The sequence below is a fragment of the Castor canadensis genome, chromosome 13 (assembly GCF_047511655.1).
Source record: "Castor canadensis chromosome 13, mCasCan1.hap1v2, whole genome shotgun sequence".
Classification (NCBI taxonomy): domain Eukaryota; kingdom Metazoa; phylum Chordata; class Mammalia; order Rodentia; family Castoridae; genus Castor; species Castor canadensis.
This window is the reverse complement of record NC_133398.1, coordinates 38,567,453-38,581,282: the sequence shown is the minus strand read 5'-3', so window position 1 is coordinate 38,581,282 and position 13,830 is coordinate 38,567,453. Positions and strand designations below refer to the sequence as shown.

Sequence of the window (13,830 nt, the reverse complement as noted above, 5' to 3'; positions counted from 1 at the left end):
ATTTTGTTGAAGACATAAGCAATAATAAGACATAGCATTTTTGCTAGTTTGAGATAAGGATCAGCTGTTTTTATATAGTTTGAGATAAATATTGGACTTCCAAATGTATATGATGGTTAGATATTTGGGCATGTGACATTGTTCACTTCATGAGATCATATGCTCTCTTGTGGCAAGGCCTGTGTCTTGTTATCATTTAGTATACTACTTGACACATAGTTAAATACTCAGTATTTGTTGAGTGTAAGATATTTCTTAAGGTCATTTTCATTGTAACACTTCTGGGGACCTCCTCATTAGCTGAGTACTTCTGAGGCAGGATAGATAGTACTATGTGAAAATATCACAGGAAATCTGAAAATATCAGGAACTAAGACTAAAAGAAATCACTAGAGTAGCAAAAGTTAATCTTTTTAAGAAAGTACATGTATGCATTCCTTCCATCACTCTCCTCTTCCTTAGGTGCTACAAAAGTTGCAATTTCCTTAGATGAGTCCTGGTTCAGTGATTCTTTCACCAGAAAGGAATGCTCAAGGTCACAAGAAGACACCCATATAATCAAGACGCTTTGATTATAAAGCCACCCTAGACCCATTGTCTTCATGTTTGAGTGATGACATCAAAACAGGAACTTAGCAAATGGTTGAAGATTTTCAAGTCACCACTTTCCCTAAAGTTTAAACTGGACCTCCCCTCCCCCCACCCCATTTAGGTTAGGTCATATACTCTGGGAAGAGAACCACCTATTGAGCCTCTTAGCGCCCACCCTGTGCATGTCAGAGGGTGTTTCCTTTTGTCCTTTTTACTTCTCCCTTACCTTGTGAATCATGCCCATGAATCTCTTTGAAATTCTTTTAATCATTGAATTAAAGGGCCTTGATTGGGTGGGCAATTGAGGACCTGAGTTGAGGATTCCCCTTCTCTTATCTCCTTGTCCCACACCCTTCCCTCATGATACTTCCTTCTGTGTAAGGACCCCCATACCTCACAGCATTCATCACACTGATGTAATGCTTTGTTTAGACTTTGGATGTGAACCAAAACTCTATGGGCCAAGGGATCTCTGAAATGAAGGATCTATTAAGCCATTACAGATACCAGCCAAAAGGAGGAGGAATTGGTTCCTGGGACAAATTTTCACAATTTCCAGCAGCAGGGCTAGGTAGCAGTTGGAAAATGTCACTTGGACCAGAGCTAATTACATTTTTTATAAACTTTGTGGAAAGAAAGCACCATATAGTGGTAGATAAAAATAAGTACTTGTTGCCTCTGGATTGATTGGGGTTAATGATTTGGAAAATTTATAATAAACAGAACATGGTAACACTGGTAATGATGGGATTAATGTCAAGACTGACATAAAGTCTTTTTGTGGGTGGTTTGCAGCGATAAGGCAATTAATTTCCCTTATCTCGTCTTCAATCCACCCTCAGGCCTTTGTAATGAAATCTAGACATATCTCAGAATTTTCCCTAAAGTTTCCCAGTGGATATGAGAGATGCAAAATTTGGTGGGAGTGGATGTTTGGAATTTAAGCCTGACCTTTGCCATTCTTTAAAAAAGTCTTTTTTTTTTGATTCGAAGTACTGGGGCTTGAACTTATAGATTTACACTTGCTATGCAGGCACTCTACCACTTGAGTCACTCCAAGAGCCCCTGACTTTTACCTGTATTGTATTTTACATAAGGGACTTCCATCCTGTACTAGTCCCTTTACAAACAATCCAGGGTGGACTAGGAATAGTGTAATTCTGACCCATCTGAAATGTGAGTTAGAGCTCCAACCCTAGATGGGGTAGACTTACTGGCTTCCTTCATTCCTTCCCTTAACAAAGTACAGCAGATGCAAGGAGCAGACAGACAACTCTTTAGAGGTCTAGAGTATATTTCTGGTGGCGCTCTGCCCCACCTGTTTGTTACTGGAAATGACAATAGCAGTGCTCTTCAAGGGATGCAGAGCCTGGGGGGCCCAGAAACTCTTTTCATTGCCCTGAGTGTAATCCTTGAGCAGGATGATGTTTCGGAGGTGAGGGTTGGGAGATAGGCTGAGTTCCCTGGTTGGGTGGCAAAGCCATTCGAGGACAGTGCCGAGGGCAGTGGCTGGGGTGGACCTGAACTGGGGCAGATCCTTGTCGGGAGCGTAGCCCGAACTTATTGTCTGGGGAATGAGAACCAGCTGGCTTCTCACTGGGGGCAGACCGGACCTTGGGGTACCCTATTGGCTTCTCTGGCTTAGTTCTCTTCATGGGGCTTTTGACTGGAGCCACACTCTTTTCAGCAGTTTCTTTTCTGGGTTTGGCCTCTTTGCCAGCTGTAGAGGGCATGGATTCCACTTGCCCTTTGCCTTTCATCTCGGGGTTAATGCGGCTCAAAAAGGATTTCATCTTATTTCTCAGGCCAGACTCTGGAAGACTGGGTCTCTTGGGAGCAAGGGCTGGCATCACCTGCCCCTGCAAAACTTGACCTTGCAAAGTTTGTCCCTGCAAAGGCTTACCCTGAATTGGTTGGCGCAGGACAGGCTGGCCATGGGAAGCCCAGCGTACCACAGACTGAGTACGCTTGGGACTCCTTTCAGATGAGAGGATGCCTTTTAGCTTAGTTTGACTGTCTTGCCTGTCACGATCAGTTTCTTTTCTCCTGGGGACTCCTGCAAGTGGCTCTGGAAGCTGAGGCTGACGACCATGCTGGGAACTGTGTTGACAGGAATCTGTAGGATGAAATCTATGTCTCCATCGCCAGGAGTCTTGGGGTGTCTTACTCAGAAACATAACTTCTGGCCTCTGATCTTCAGCATGCTGTCTATTTTCACTGGTTGAGGACAGCCCAAGGCCTGCATCCCCTCCTCCGAGATCCCCTGCTGCCTTGGGTTTCCCTGGGTCCTCTCTCTTTTCTGTCAGTATGGGGCCATGGGTTGTGTCTTTGTTCTTGCCAGGGCTTTTGGGCTTAGGGCCCCAGGGTTCCTCCAGGCTGGAGTTTTTCATACTGGCCTGGATCTGAACACAAAGCGCCTGGGTCTCACTCATGTCCCCACTGGGTGGTGAGATTTTGGAGGCCCAGTGGTCAGAATCAAGGGGCACTGTTTTAGAACTTGGTTGTTTTTGGTTGTGCTGCACTGTCTTCAACTCAATGGCCAGCTTTTCTTTAGGGTTGAGCCACTCAGAATCTGGGGCAGGAGGAGGGTCTGGTGGGATGGGCAGTTCCTGGAGCACTGTTCTTCCTTGGTTGTTTAGATTCTCAAGAGTCTGTGTGGACTTGTTCTCTGCGGCTGCTGCAGTTGGGTCCTGGGACTCCTTTGCCCATTCTGGAATCCCCAATTGTATCTCTAGGACTTTTTTTCTCAGGTGGAAATTTAATTTAGCCATGATATATGTCTTGAGTGAGTAGGGGCTGCCAGGACATGTCTGGCTTTCTGGAGGCGCCATCTCAGTCATTTCTTCCACTTGCACTTCATGCTGGAACTTTTCTGTAGTGTCTTCACAAGTCTCATTGTCATCTTGAGAGCATGGCTCAAGCCTCTTACAGGGGTCTTCAAGTGAACTCATCTGGGTCAGAGTCTGCTGTGGGATTTCAATAGACTCAGGCACCTTATCTGTCATTACAGATTGGCTAGTGGTGGCTGGGGACATGGCCCTAGAGAGAGCCACACAGTAGAGTGCAGGCAGGCCTGACAGGAAGACCAAATACTTGTGCTGTAAAGTTGTCTCCAGTTTCTCAATGATTTCCTTAGACAGGGCTTGGGGCAGCTTATGGTGTTCAATGACATCACCTGCTGAGGCCAGGTGCTGCTGCTCAAGGGCCATGGGCACACAGGGCAAAACTTTGTGATGTGGGCCAGGGTCATTTGCTGCTTGTAGCTCCAGATGCTGGCCTTGTGGAATGCAGGAGGGGGGAGCCACTGCCAGGCCCCCAGGAATTCTCCATTCCCAGGAGCTATATACACGGTCAGGGATCTTACCCTGGAGGATCTGTTCACATTTGGTGTCAATGTGGCTCTGTAACATTGCCTGGACCTGGACAAACAAGTGTGGCATGGGAATCGACACTTGGGTCACCATAGGTGAGGAGAGGTAACCATCCCCATTGGCCTCCAGGGCCCCAGGCTCAGCAATGCTCATGCTCGGTAGAGCTGTGCTGCTCCAGGACAGGGGCTGCTGGTCAGGGGAGGAAAGGAGCAACTGGAAGGACTGTTGAATCTTCTGGGGCAGGCCCCAACGAAGATGAATCAAGTGCTTCTGGAGGTGGAATTCCAGCAGCCTGCGGGCATGCTCCGGGAAGAAGAAGAGCTCTCTGGTGAGGACTGAGAAGGGCTTCCCTGGCCAGGAAGTTTTGTCAGTCTTGGGAGACTGGGCTTTGTTACCAGGGTCACAGTGAATGGGGATCTGGGCATGCCGAGATCTCTGGAAGATGGCTGGTAGGCCCCATTGAAGCTGGAGCTGCCTCTGCAGCAGGTGCCATTCCAAGGCTTCACACTCAGCCAGAGTCAGAAGTGGGACAGTGATCTGAGCTCCTTGATGCTCAGATGGAGTCTCCCCACTTGGGAAAGATGGAGAATTTGGTGGGACTGAGTCATTGCACGGCTGTCTCAGCAAGGGGAGGAAGGCGAGCTCTTTGCAGAGACCGTCCTTCAAGGGGGGCTTAGACGTGTTCTCGGAGGGGCCTTGAGAGCCCAAGAGAGTGGCCACCAGGGACTCACTGTGCAGAGAAGGGAGGCCACAGAATAGCTGTTGGTATTCCTGCTGCAGATTGCTCCCTGGGTCATTAGTCTGCTGCTCAGGCTGTGAACAGTGGCCACTTATGAGTTCAACTTGAGAGGGCAAGCAATTTTGGTTTTGCTGCCACTGGTTTCTTTGAATCATGTCTATAATAGACCATTCTGAAACCCAGAGGACCTGTGTGGGCTGGCCAACTAAGCATGAATGCCAGGAATGGTGGGATATGGTCCTAATTTTGTCAATAGTGACCTTAGAAGTAATATTCAGTATGGGGGAAGTTTGTGGGTATTTTCTGTATAGTGAAAACAATGTTGGGTCTGGCATAAGCTGCTTGAGGGAATCCTTTACACGTCTGGGGAGACCCCACTTCTGGAAATGCATCCATTTTTTTACATGTACTTCAAGAAGCCTCAGGACTTTAGGACTGAGAAATGGCAGGTGGGCTGAGAGGAGTGAGTCCATATCCAAAGAGACAGGATTAGTGATCTCTGGGTTCAGGGATAGTGAAGAGACTTGGGGCTTCAAGTGATTGTGGCATTTGTTCTCTTGGACAAGGTTATGGTTGTTCTGCATCATCTCCTGCTCATTCACTAGAACCATAGTCTCCTCAAGCCTTGAAGAAGTCATAGTCACTGGGTCCATGGGCGTGTCTGGAAGTTGAAATTCCTGCCCTGTCTGGAGGTGATCAGTCCAGTATTCCTGGATGCTGACTGCATTGGCTGAGTGGTCTAAGTGCTCTGTTACTTGTGTCCGGGTTGGGATTATAGATGCCAGTGAAATATCTCTGGAGTGTCTGGAACGAAGCTCCAGATTCTGCTCTAAAGACACACTTGACAACATCTCTAGGCAAGAAGAGCCCTGCGATGGCTCCAATAAAGTGGGGGAGACTTGGTTGCTCTCACCACTGTCCAGCAGCTGCTGAATCTCCAGAGCCACAGCATTGCAGATTTGGCAGCAGGGATCTGCACACAGGAGCCGCCGTACACTTCCCTTCTGAGGAAGCCAGCCCTGGCTGGGAAGAGAAAATGGCAGCCTTTAACAATGGAGGGACATCTGCTTCCTTGGAAGTGGATTGTTAGAGATTTCTGTTCTGCCACCCTCCCCCCCATTCCTACAAGATTTAGGCCTAACACTGGAAAATGCGGTCCTTGTGGGAATTCTTCATTCTGAGAAGTGTAGGGTATCCCTGCTTCTGTACACATTATCTGTTAGGAGTCAGTCCCATTCTCTAGAAATCTTAAGGAGAGGACTAGATAATACACTGAGGCTGCCCCAGAACATGGCCTCCCTGGACAGACCAGAGGTAATGTCAGCAGGGTCAGCTAGACCCTGCGGGTGTAGCTATAAAGAGAATGTGACAGTGATGACTTCTTCATGAAAAATTCATTCTCTTGGCTGAATAACTTGTCCCATAGCTGAGTTCCACCCATGTTGTGACCCTTATGAATTATGCACTACTCAACTCCTGAATTGTAGAGCTACTGGGACCTTAGCACAAAGAATTGGGTGACTGACTCTTCTCTGAGACACCGGAACTGCACTCTGTCCTGTTAACCTTCTCAGCCAGTCAATCATCCTCCACTGTGTTATCTCCCTCCCAGCCATGATCCCCTTCTCCTCATCCCTGTCCCATACCAGGCCAAAAAAATCACAGGCCAGGCTGGGAGTTGGGAGATTGTAAAGAGCAGGAGGTCACCTTTTCATGACAGAGAGCAGCTTCCATGGCTTCTCAGCTTCTTCCTGGAAAAGTCTCCTAGCTGTAGAATAGGACATAGTGTTAGGTTCCATAGGAGTGTTTCAGGGACATTGTACAGGAAGACTTTGACTCAGTAAGAGGAGACTAAAAACCCAGAGTCAGTGTTCTAATGCGTGCTGGGTCCAACATCACAATCTATAAATGCTGTCCCTTATCCACTTTCATTTATCCTAACAACTACAGTGTAATATATTTAACATTAGGCCTATTTTATGGATAAGACTAGAGATTAATTCTCCAGGGTCATAAAACTAGTAAATGATACAGTTAAGGGCGCCTACCTTATTTCCTCAATTCTTTATTTTTAGGAGGATAAGGTAGACAATTTTGGAACATTTCCATGTTCTGATTTTCCACCCACAGCACTCCCCTGCGAAAGTGGTTAATTTGTAGCACTGGAGGCTTCAGTGTTTAGAACACCTGGCTCCTGGCACCAGGGGTCATAGAGGGATAGGAATCATGGGATGCTCTCCCACAGTGGTAGGGAATCAGGGAAGAGACTGGGGTTTTACCTCTTGATGCTGCATCTCTGGCCCTTTGCCTGACTTTCCGGTGACGCTTAAAGAGAAAAATATTAGAATGTGAAACTGGGACACCATTTTCTTTTCCATGTCCAAAAGTGAGATAAAGGTCATATACATCTCCCTTTCCCTTTCTATGTATGTCTGCATTTATACACTCTCCTACATTTCCTTTACCTATACTCCACGTTTTTTTCATCCCAACATTTCCCTTCTTTATATGTTTCTGATTCACATTAAGGCTCCCCATTCTGCTTCCTCCTGTCCCCAGTCTCTCAGGTTCTTTTATTATTATTATTATTTTTTTACAGTCCTGAGTCTCATGTTTGCTAAACAGGCACTCTATGACTTGAGCCATTCCGCCAGCCCTTTCTATGTATTATTTTTTAGATAGGGTCTCATGAACTATTTGCCCTGGTTGCGTTTCAGCTATGATCCTTCTGATCTCTGCCTCCTAAGTAGCTAGGATTAAAGGCATAATCTCACTAGTTCTGCAGGGAACTGAGGATGACTCAGGCAGAAAAGCTGAACAGATAAAAGGGAGAGTGTTTCTGATAACCCAAGAATTTCTGCTTATGAAGTCTGCCTGGTTAGACTGGTTGAGCCCAGAGTGGTGGTGCATGCTTGTAATCCTAGTACCAGGAGGAGGAGATTAGGAAGGTCACAGTTAAAGGCCAGCTGAGGGTTGGAGGGCTGGGGGTGGAGTCTGGGAGAGCCCATCTCAGCAACAATAAAAAATACTGGCATAATGACACATGGTTGTCATCCCAGGTACATGGGAAGCAAAGATAGGAGAATTCTAGTCCAGGTCCATTCAGGCATAAAAGCTAGATGGTATCCAAAAAATAACTAAAGCAAAAAAGTGCTGGGGGCATGGCTTAAATGGTAGTGCAACTGCCTAGCAAGAGCCAGGCCCTGAGTTCAAACCCCAGTACTGCAAACTAATCAGAAAAAACCCCGAAGCCCACCAAAAAGAAAAGTCCCCCATTTGGGTGGTCTTCTCAGATCCTATGAGATAGTTTTTATATCTAGTTCTAAACCCAAGCCACATAGGGAGGATCTTGACTTTTTAATTAGTATATATTGCTGGGAAGGCCTGGTAAGCACTTAAAGATTCTGAGAAGACAGATAAGTACTATGTGGTTTTCTATCTTTTCTAAGTAGTTTCCTTCATTCTTTTCTAAGTACTTCAGTTACAAATTAACTGAATGCATATTATAAAAATGGGGGAGGAAGAAAATACAGAGAAACACTGAGAACGTAAAAGCTTCTTGTGAGGCTTAAAGTAGCTCAGTTGTGGTCACAGTGTTTTCCTACCTGGCAGCAGCTCCTTTTAGGTTCCAACCTCAATCCATAGTAACTCCTTTTCACTTGCCAGATTATTAGGATAATGGCAAAAATGGAGCCATAGTAATACAAGGGATATTTGGCATCCCAGAGAACACATGAAGCACTCAACATGGTCTAAACCTCATTAGCATGAGGAGACCAGCCATCCCTATATGTAGGCCTTCAGGGTCCTGGAGCCTAATAACATCCAGCCCTGGGCCTTGTCATGTCTACCTCACAGAGGACAGAACCAGGCCACCAGACAGCATCACAAAGCCCTTCTGTCTCATAAGGGATGCTCATGTGGCGATTCAGTCTGCAGATGAAGGTGTGTGGTCACTTGTCAAGGTTACATAGCCTGGGCCTAAAGGTGCCATGCTCACAAGCTATGTTTGTTTCCCACTTTCTCTTAACCGCGCCCCCCACCCCCCGCCCCCCAGGCCATTGACTGTGCTTTCTCCTTCACAACAACTATCTGGTCACCTGTCCTCAGAAACCTAAGGGCTTTGGCACACAGAGTACCTTGTGAGAAAGTGTGGCTGGGACAGAGGAACCTTCACCAACTCTCCTCCCTGTCCTGGAAGTGCACCTGAGAAGCACACGGGAGTTTAGGAGGCAGAGCATTGTTATGGCTTAGAAATGGAGAGCTTTGGTGTTTCAGGCAACATGTGACCATAAATCAGAAGTGCAAGAAGGTGTGATGATGGCCCACGCAGCAGGGGAAAGCCAAGGTGGCAGTACCTTTAAATTGTGGGAGGAAGGAAGAGAAGCCCCCCAGTCTTGGTGGGTGGGAAGAGAATGTAAATACTGCTTTCCATGGAGACACATTAATGTAGCTCACTTCTGGAGCTCTGTCCAAGACTTGAGAAGCTACAGCTGTTTCTACCTGCATTCTTAGCATCCTACATGCCCAGGGTGATGTACCTACAGAGGGGTTAGTGGCCACTTTTGACTATAGTTCACAACTTACTTGCTGCTCATGCTGTTTTCCTCAAGAGATTTTTCCTCCCTAAACATTTAGGCAGGGCAGATATTTTCCAATTCAGTCCCAGGACCTATCACTCCCAGATCCTGACACTAGACATTTGGGTAACCTGCTTGGCCTGTAATATGTAACATGCCTCCAATATCCTAGTGTTTCTGAATTTCCTTAGATGCTTTCCCTGGTGACAGTGGTCTCAGTTCAAGAAATCTCTGAAGAGACACTTTTGGTACATCCTCCAGCATCCAGTCTTTCACCTGACTGGTATGGTGAACACTCAGTGTGCTTATCCCTAATCTGGGAGGGTCAAGGGTATGAAGGCATTTGAGTTGTTTAGTTGTGTTCCCTGCTTGTTCTCAAGAAACTTAAAAATCTTGCTGGTTGTTGGTGGCTCATGCCTATAATCCTACTCAGGAGGCAGAATCAGGAGGATCATGGTTCAAAGCCAGCATAGGCAAATATTTTGTGAAACTCTATCTGGGAAAACCCTTCACAAAAAAGGGCTGTTGGAGTGGCTCAGTACCACAAAAAGAAAGAAAGAAAGAAAGAAAGAAAGAAAGAAAGAAAGAAAGAAAGAAAGAAAGAAAGAAACTTAAAAATCTAGTTCTACATATTTGTAATAGTGGAACTACTCTATGAAACTCAGGGAAGGAGGGAAAGGAACAGAGAATGATAGAGCATCAACAATATCGTAAAACAACATCTGTAAAGGTAGAGGAAATAAGGATATGTGTTAAAAGCTGTTAAAAAATGGGGGTAGGAGGTAAAGGGTTAAGGGAGAGTAATGGGAGGGATTGAACAGACCAAAGTAAAGTATACTCACGGTGGAGATACATTGAGAAACACTTTTGAACAGATAGGACTGTAAAATAGGTACAGTGTGTATGTATGTGTGTGGGGTGTACTTGTGGAAGGGGGAGGGTGAATGGAGGAGATTAAGATGAGGGTATATGGTAGGTGGACTTCATATACCTATATGAAATAGAACAAAGAAACCTCTTGAGGGGAAGAGATAGTGGGATCTAATCAATGTACCACATCAATCTATGTGGAATTGTCACAATGAATCCCCCCTGTACAATGAAATACCCTAAAAACTTAATGGAAAAAATAAAATAATAATAAAGACTGAAAAAAAATCTAGTTTCAAAGAGAAGATTAAAGTGGAGAGTGGTGGTACACACCTGGGCTCACTCAAGAGGCTGAGATAGCAGGATACTGACTTTTGGCCTATCTGAACTACACAGAGAGAACCTGTCTCAAGAAACAAAGCCAAAACATCTTCCCCAACCAAAAACAAACATCGCTACTTAACTCAGTCTTTTTTTTTTCTTCTTTTTGGAGTTCAAGAGATTGAACCCAGAGTCTTGGGCATATTAGGCAAGCAGCTCTACTACTGAGCTACATCCCCAGCATCCAGTTTTTTTTAAGACATGGTCTTACTATGTACTGCTGCAATTATAAGTGTGTACCACCACATGTGGCTTTAACTCAGTCTTTAATACTTTACAATAGCTATCTATCTTTCAGCAAATATTACTGTGAGGCAGCCTTCCTGATCAGAGTTGGAATCAAATGGAAATTCTGGAACTAGAAAACATAAAATAGAAATTCTGGAAATAGAAAACATGGTAACAGAAATAAAAGGTTTTTTTTTTTTTTTTTTTGGTTAGGCTCATCAATAGTCTTGACACAGAGGAGGAAAGAATCAGTGAACCTGAAGATAGTTCAGTAGAAATTATCCAAACTGAAAAACAAAGATAAAAGTGAGAAAATAGAAACAGAAACAAAACCAAAACAGAACAGAGCATCCAAGAGTTGTGACACAATATCAAAAAGTCTAACATAGGCCAGGTGCTGGTGGCTCTCACCGGTAATTCTAGCTAATTGGGAGACAGAGATCAAGAAAATCGTGGTTTGAGGCCAGCTCAGGCAAAAAGTGAGATCCTATCTCAAAAATACCCAACACACACAAAAAAAAATGACTGGTGGAGTGTTTCAAGTGGTAGAGTGCCTGCCTAGCAAGCATGAGGCTCTGAGTTCAAACTCCAGTACAGTAAAAAAAAAAAAATCCAAACATATATATGTAATTGGCATTCTAGAAACAGAAGAGAAAGGCATTGGGACAAAAATATTTGAAGAAAGCTGGGTGCTGGTGGCTCACTCCTATAACCCTAGCTACTTGGGTGGTTGAGATCAGGAGGATTGTGGTTCAAGGCAAGCCTGGGCAATTAATTTGTGAGAGCCCCCCATCTCCAAAATCACCAGAGCAAAATGGAGTACAGGTGTGACTTAGGTGCTAGTGCACCTGCGTTGCAAGTGCAAACCCTGTGTTCAAACCACAGCCCCAGCAAAAAAAAATTTTGAAGAAATAATATCCAAGAAATTTTCAAAATTAATGACGTATACCAAATAAAAAATGTAAGAAACAACCCAGCTTTGGTGATTTGCTACTAAGTAACATTGTTACAAAATCTCCAAATGTTTTATCTGATGGAAAATAAAGATTTAAGTTTATGATATGCCACTTTTACTCACTTCCATTTCACACATGCTCTGCTGTGTGTGAGAGAAAGAGTTCAAGTTACAGCACAGATGTTGGAATTGTGCACTGGAGTACATTGAGCTTTTGGAAATCATTTGTCACGTGTATCAGAACAAAAAGGAGCTTGAGAACTGGTGGTGTAAAGCACAATTCTTGCTAAGGTCAGGCACAGGGACATTCCCAGTAGATGAAGGAGGGGATATCATCTGTCCTGACTTGGGACTGCTTGTTTTTATCCAGGTAATGATGTTCTCATTAATCATGTGCCTGACAGCCAGACAGGTGTTCAACAGAAAGTTCTGTCAAGTTCTAACTTGACAGAACACTTTAGCACAGGGAAGAAGACAAGGTCATCTCCCCCCTGCAGGCTTGGGCAGAAGCTGGTGTCACTGCCAGCATGATGCTAACAGAGCATGGTAGGGTACTGAGCATATAGAAGCAGAGGTGGGGTTACAGCAAGGGGCAATCAGCCATCAGACTATCCTCTGTGAGGAGGGGTCAAAAAGGAGTGGAAAGTGGTGAATATCAGGTTCCCATGCTTAATTCTTGTCAGACCTTTTCATCCTGCTCCCCCATCCTAGCTTCTTGGATTCAAGGCTCCATTGGCTAAGACTGTGAGCCATGACCAAGAAGACCAGCAGAAAGGGCTACTCTATTTCTTCCCCATCAGTCAGCTTCACTGACTGATGATAGGATAGCTGATTCATTGTCATGTACGAAGAAGTGGTAGGTCTTCCCTTGGGAGAACAACAACAACAACAAAAAGGAGATTTTAATAGCTTTTCAAAATTTTTACAATAAGAAGTACCTATAAAAATGCAATTGGAATAAGGTTATGGAATAAAAGAGCATGTTTCTCATGTACTCATGAGAAGAAAAGACCAAGAAGAAACACCTCAAATTGAAACAGGTGTGGTGGTATGTGATCATAATCCCAGCACTTCACAGACTGAAGTAGGAGGATTGCAAGTTCCAGGCCAGCCTGGAACACAGCAAGACCCTATCTCAAAAAATACCCAAAACCACAAACCAAAACCAAACAAATGCCTCCTCCCCTTGACTGATAGCAGTGTTTGTTAGTGGGGTTAAGTTGTGAGTATATTTTTTCTGTTTTTTTTTTAAATATGTCACTGTAGAGCTATACTTTAAAAAGCATTTCTTAAAAAAAGAATTTTAGAAGTAAACAGACAGCTTTCAATTCAATGATAGAATAAGTTGATTCAGACTACCCTTTCTGCTCATAACAAGAAAAAATTGACAAAATATATCTTAAAAAATGTGCTTTAAGTATTGCAGCACTATTCACAATAGCCAAGTTATGGAAACAGCCAAGATGCCCCACTACTGACAAATGGATTAAGAAATGTCGTATTTATACACAATGGAATTTTACTCAGCCATGAAGAAGAATCTACCATTCACAAGTAAATGGATGGAACTGGAGAACATCATCTTAAGCAAAATTAGCCAGGCACAGAAAACCAAAAATCATATGTTCTCCCTCATATGCGGACTTTAGATCTAAAACAAATGCAGTAATATTATTAGACTTGGGTCACACGCTAAGGAGAGAACACATACAGGAGCAATGGAGAAAGGCAGGAAACCTAAAACTTGAAAGTGTTTGATGTCCCCGCTGCAAAAGAGCAAATACAGTAACCTTAAAACGACAGAGGTCAATATGGAAAGGTGACGGGGAAGTAGTGAAGAGGTCAAATAGAGATGAATCAATTCGGGTTGTAATACACTTGTGCATGGAAGCTATGCTAGGAATCTCTGTATAGCTATCCTTATCTCAACTAGCAAAAACACTGTGTTTTTCTTATTATCGCTTATGGTCTACTCTTTAGCAAAATTGGAGAAAAGGCAGAACAGGTTTTGCCTGGAAGTGAGGGGGTCGGGGGAAGAGGTGGGGAGAGGCAGGGGGAGAGAAATGACCCAAACAATGTATGCACATATGAATAAATGAATAAAGAAAAAAATGT

General features: G+C 44.3%; 1 protein-coding gene across 1 annotated transcript; it reads right to left on the bottom strand.

The window, feature by feature from the left end:
* Positions 1-1,880: 1,880 nt before the first annotated feature.
* LOC109694677 (SPATA31 subfamily F member 3) lies at positions 1,881-8,450 on the bottom strand. The gene is made up of 4 exons (XM_074052637.1): positions 8,307-8,450; positions 6,981-7,026; positions 6,409-6,469; positions 1,881-5,724 (listed from the first exon to the last, which is right to left on the bottom strand). The coding sequence occupies exons 1-4, from the start codon at positions 8,448-8,450 to the stop codon at positions 1,983-1,985; spliced, it is 3,993 nt and encodes a 1,330-aa protein (XP_073908738.1). The 3' UTR covers positions 1,881-1,982.
* Between the last annotated feature and the right edge of the window lie 5,380 nt (positions 8,451-13,830).

Excerpts from the sequence above, each read along its gene's own strand:
- LOC109694677 (XM_074052637.1), bottom strand. The coding sequence starts at position 8,450 with ATGTTGAGTGCTTCATGTGTTCTCTGGGATGCCAAATATCCCTTGTAT. Across the intron at positions 7,027-8,306 it reads CTAAAAGGAGCTGCTGCCAG|CGTCACCGGAAAGTCAGGCA; the intron begins GTAGGAAAACAC and ends TTTCTCTTTAAG. Across the intron at positions 6,470-6,980 it reads CAGAGATGCAGCATCAAGAG|CTAGGAGACTTTTCCAGGAA; the intron begins GTAAAACCCCAG and ends CCTATTCTACAG.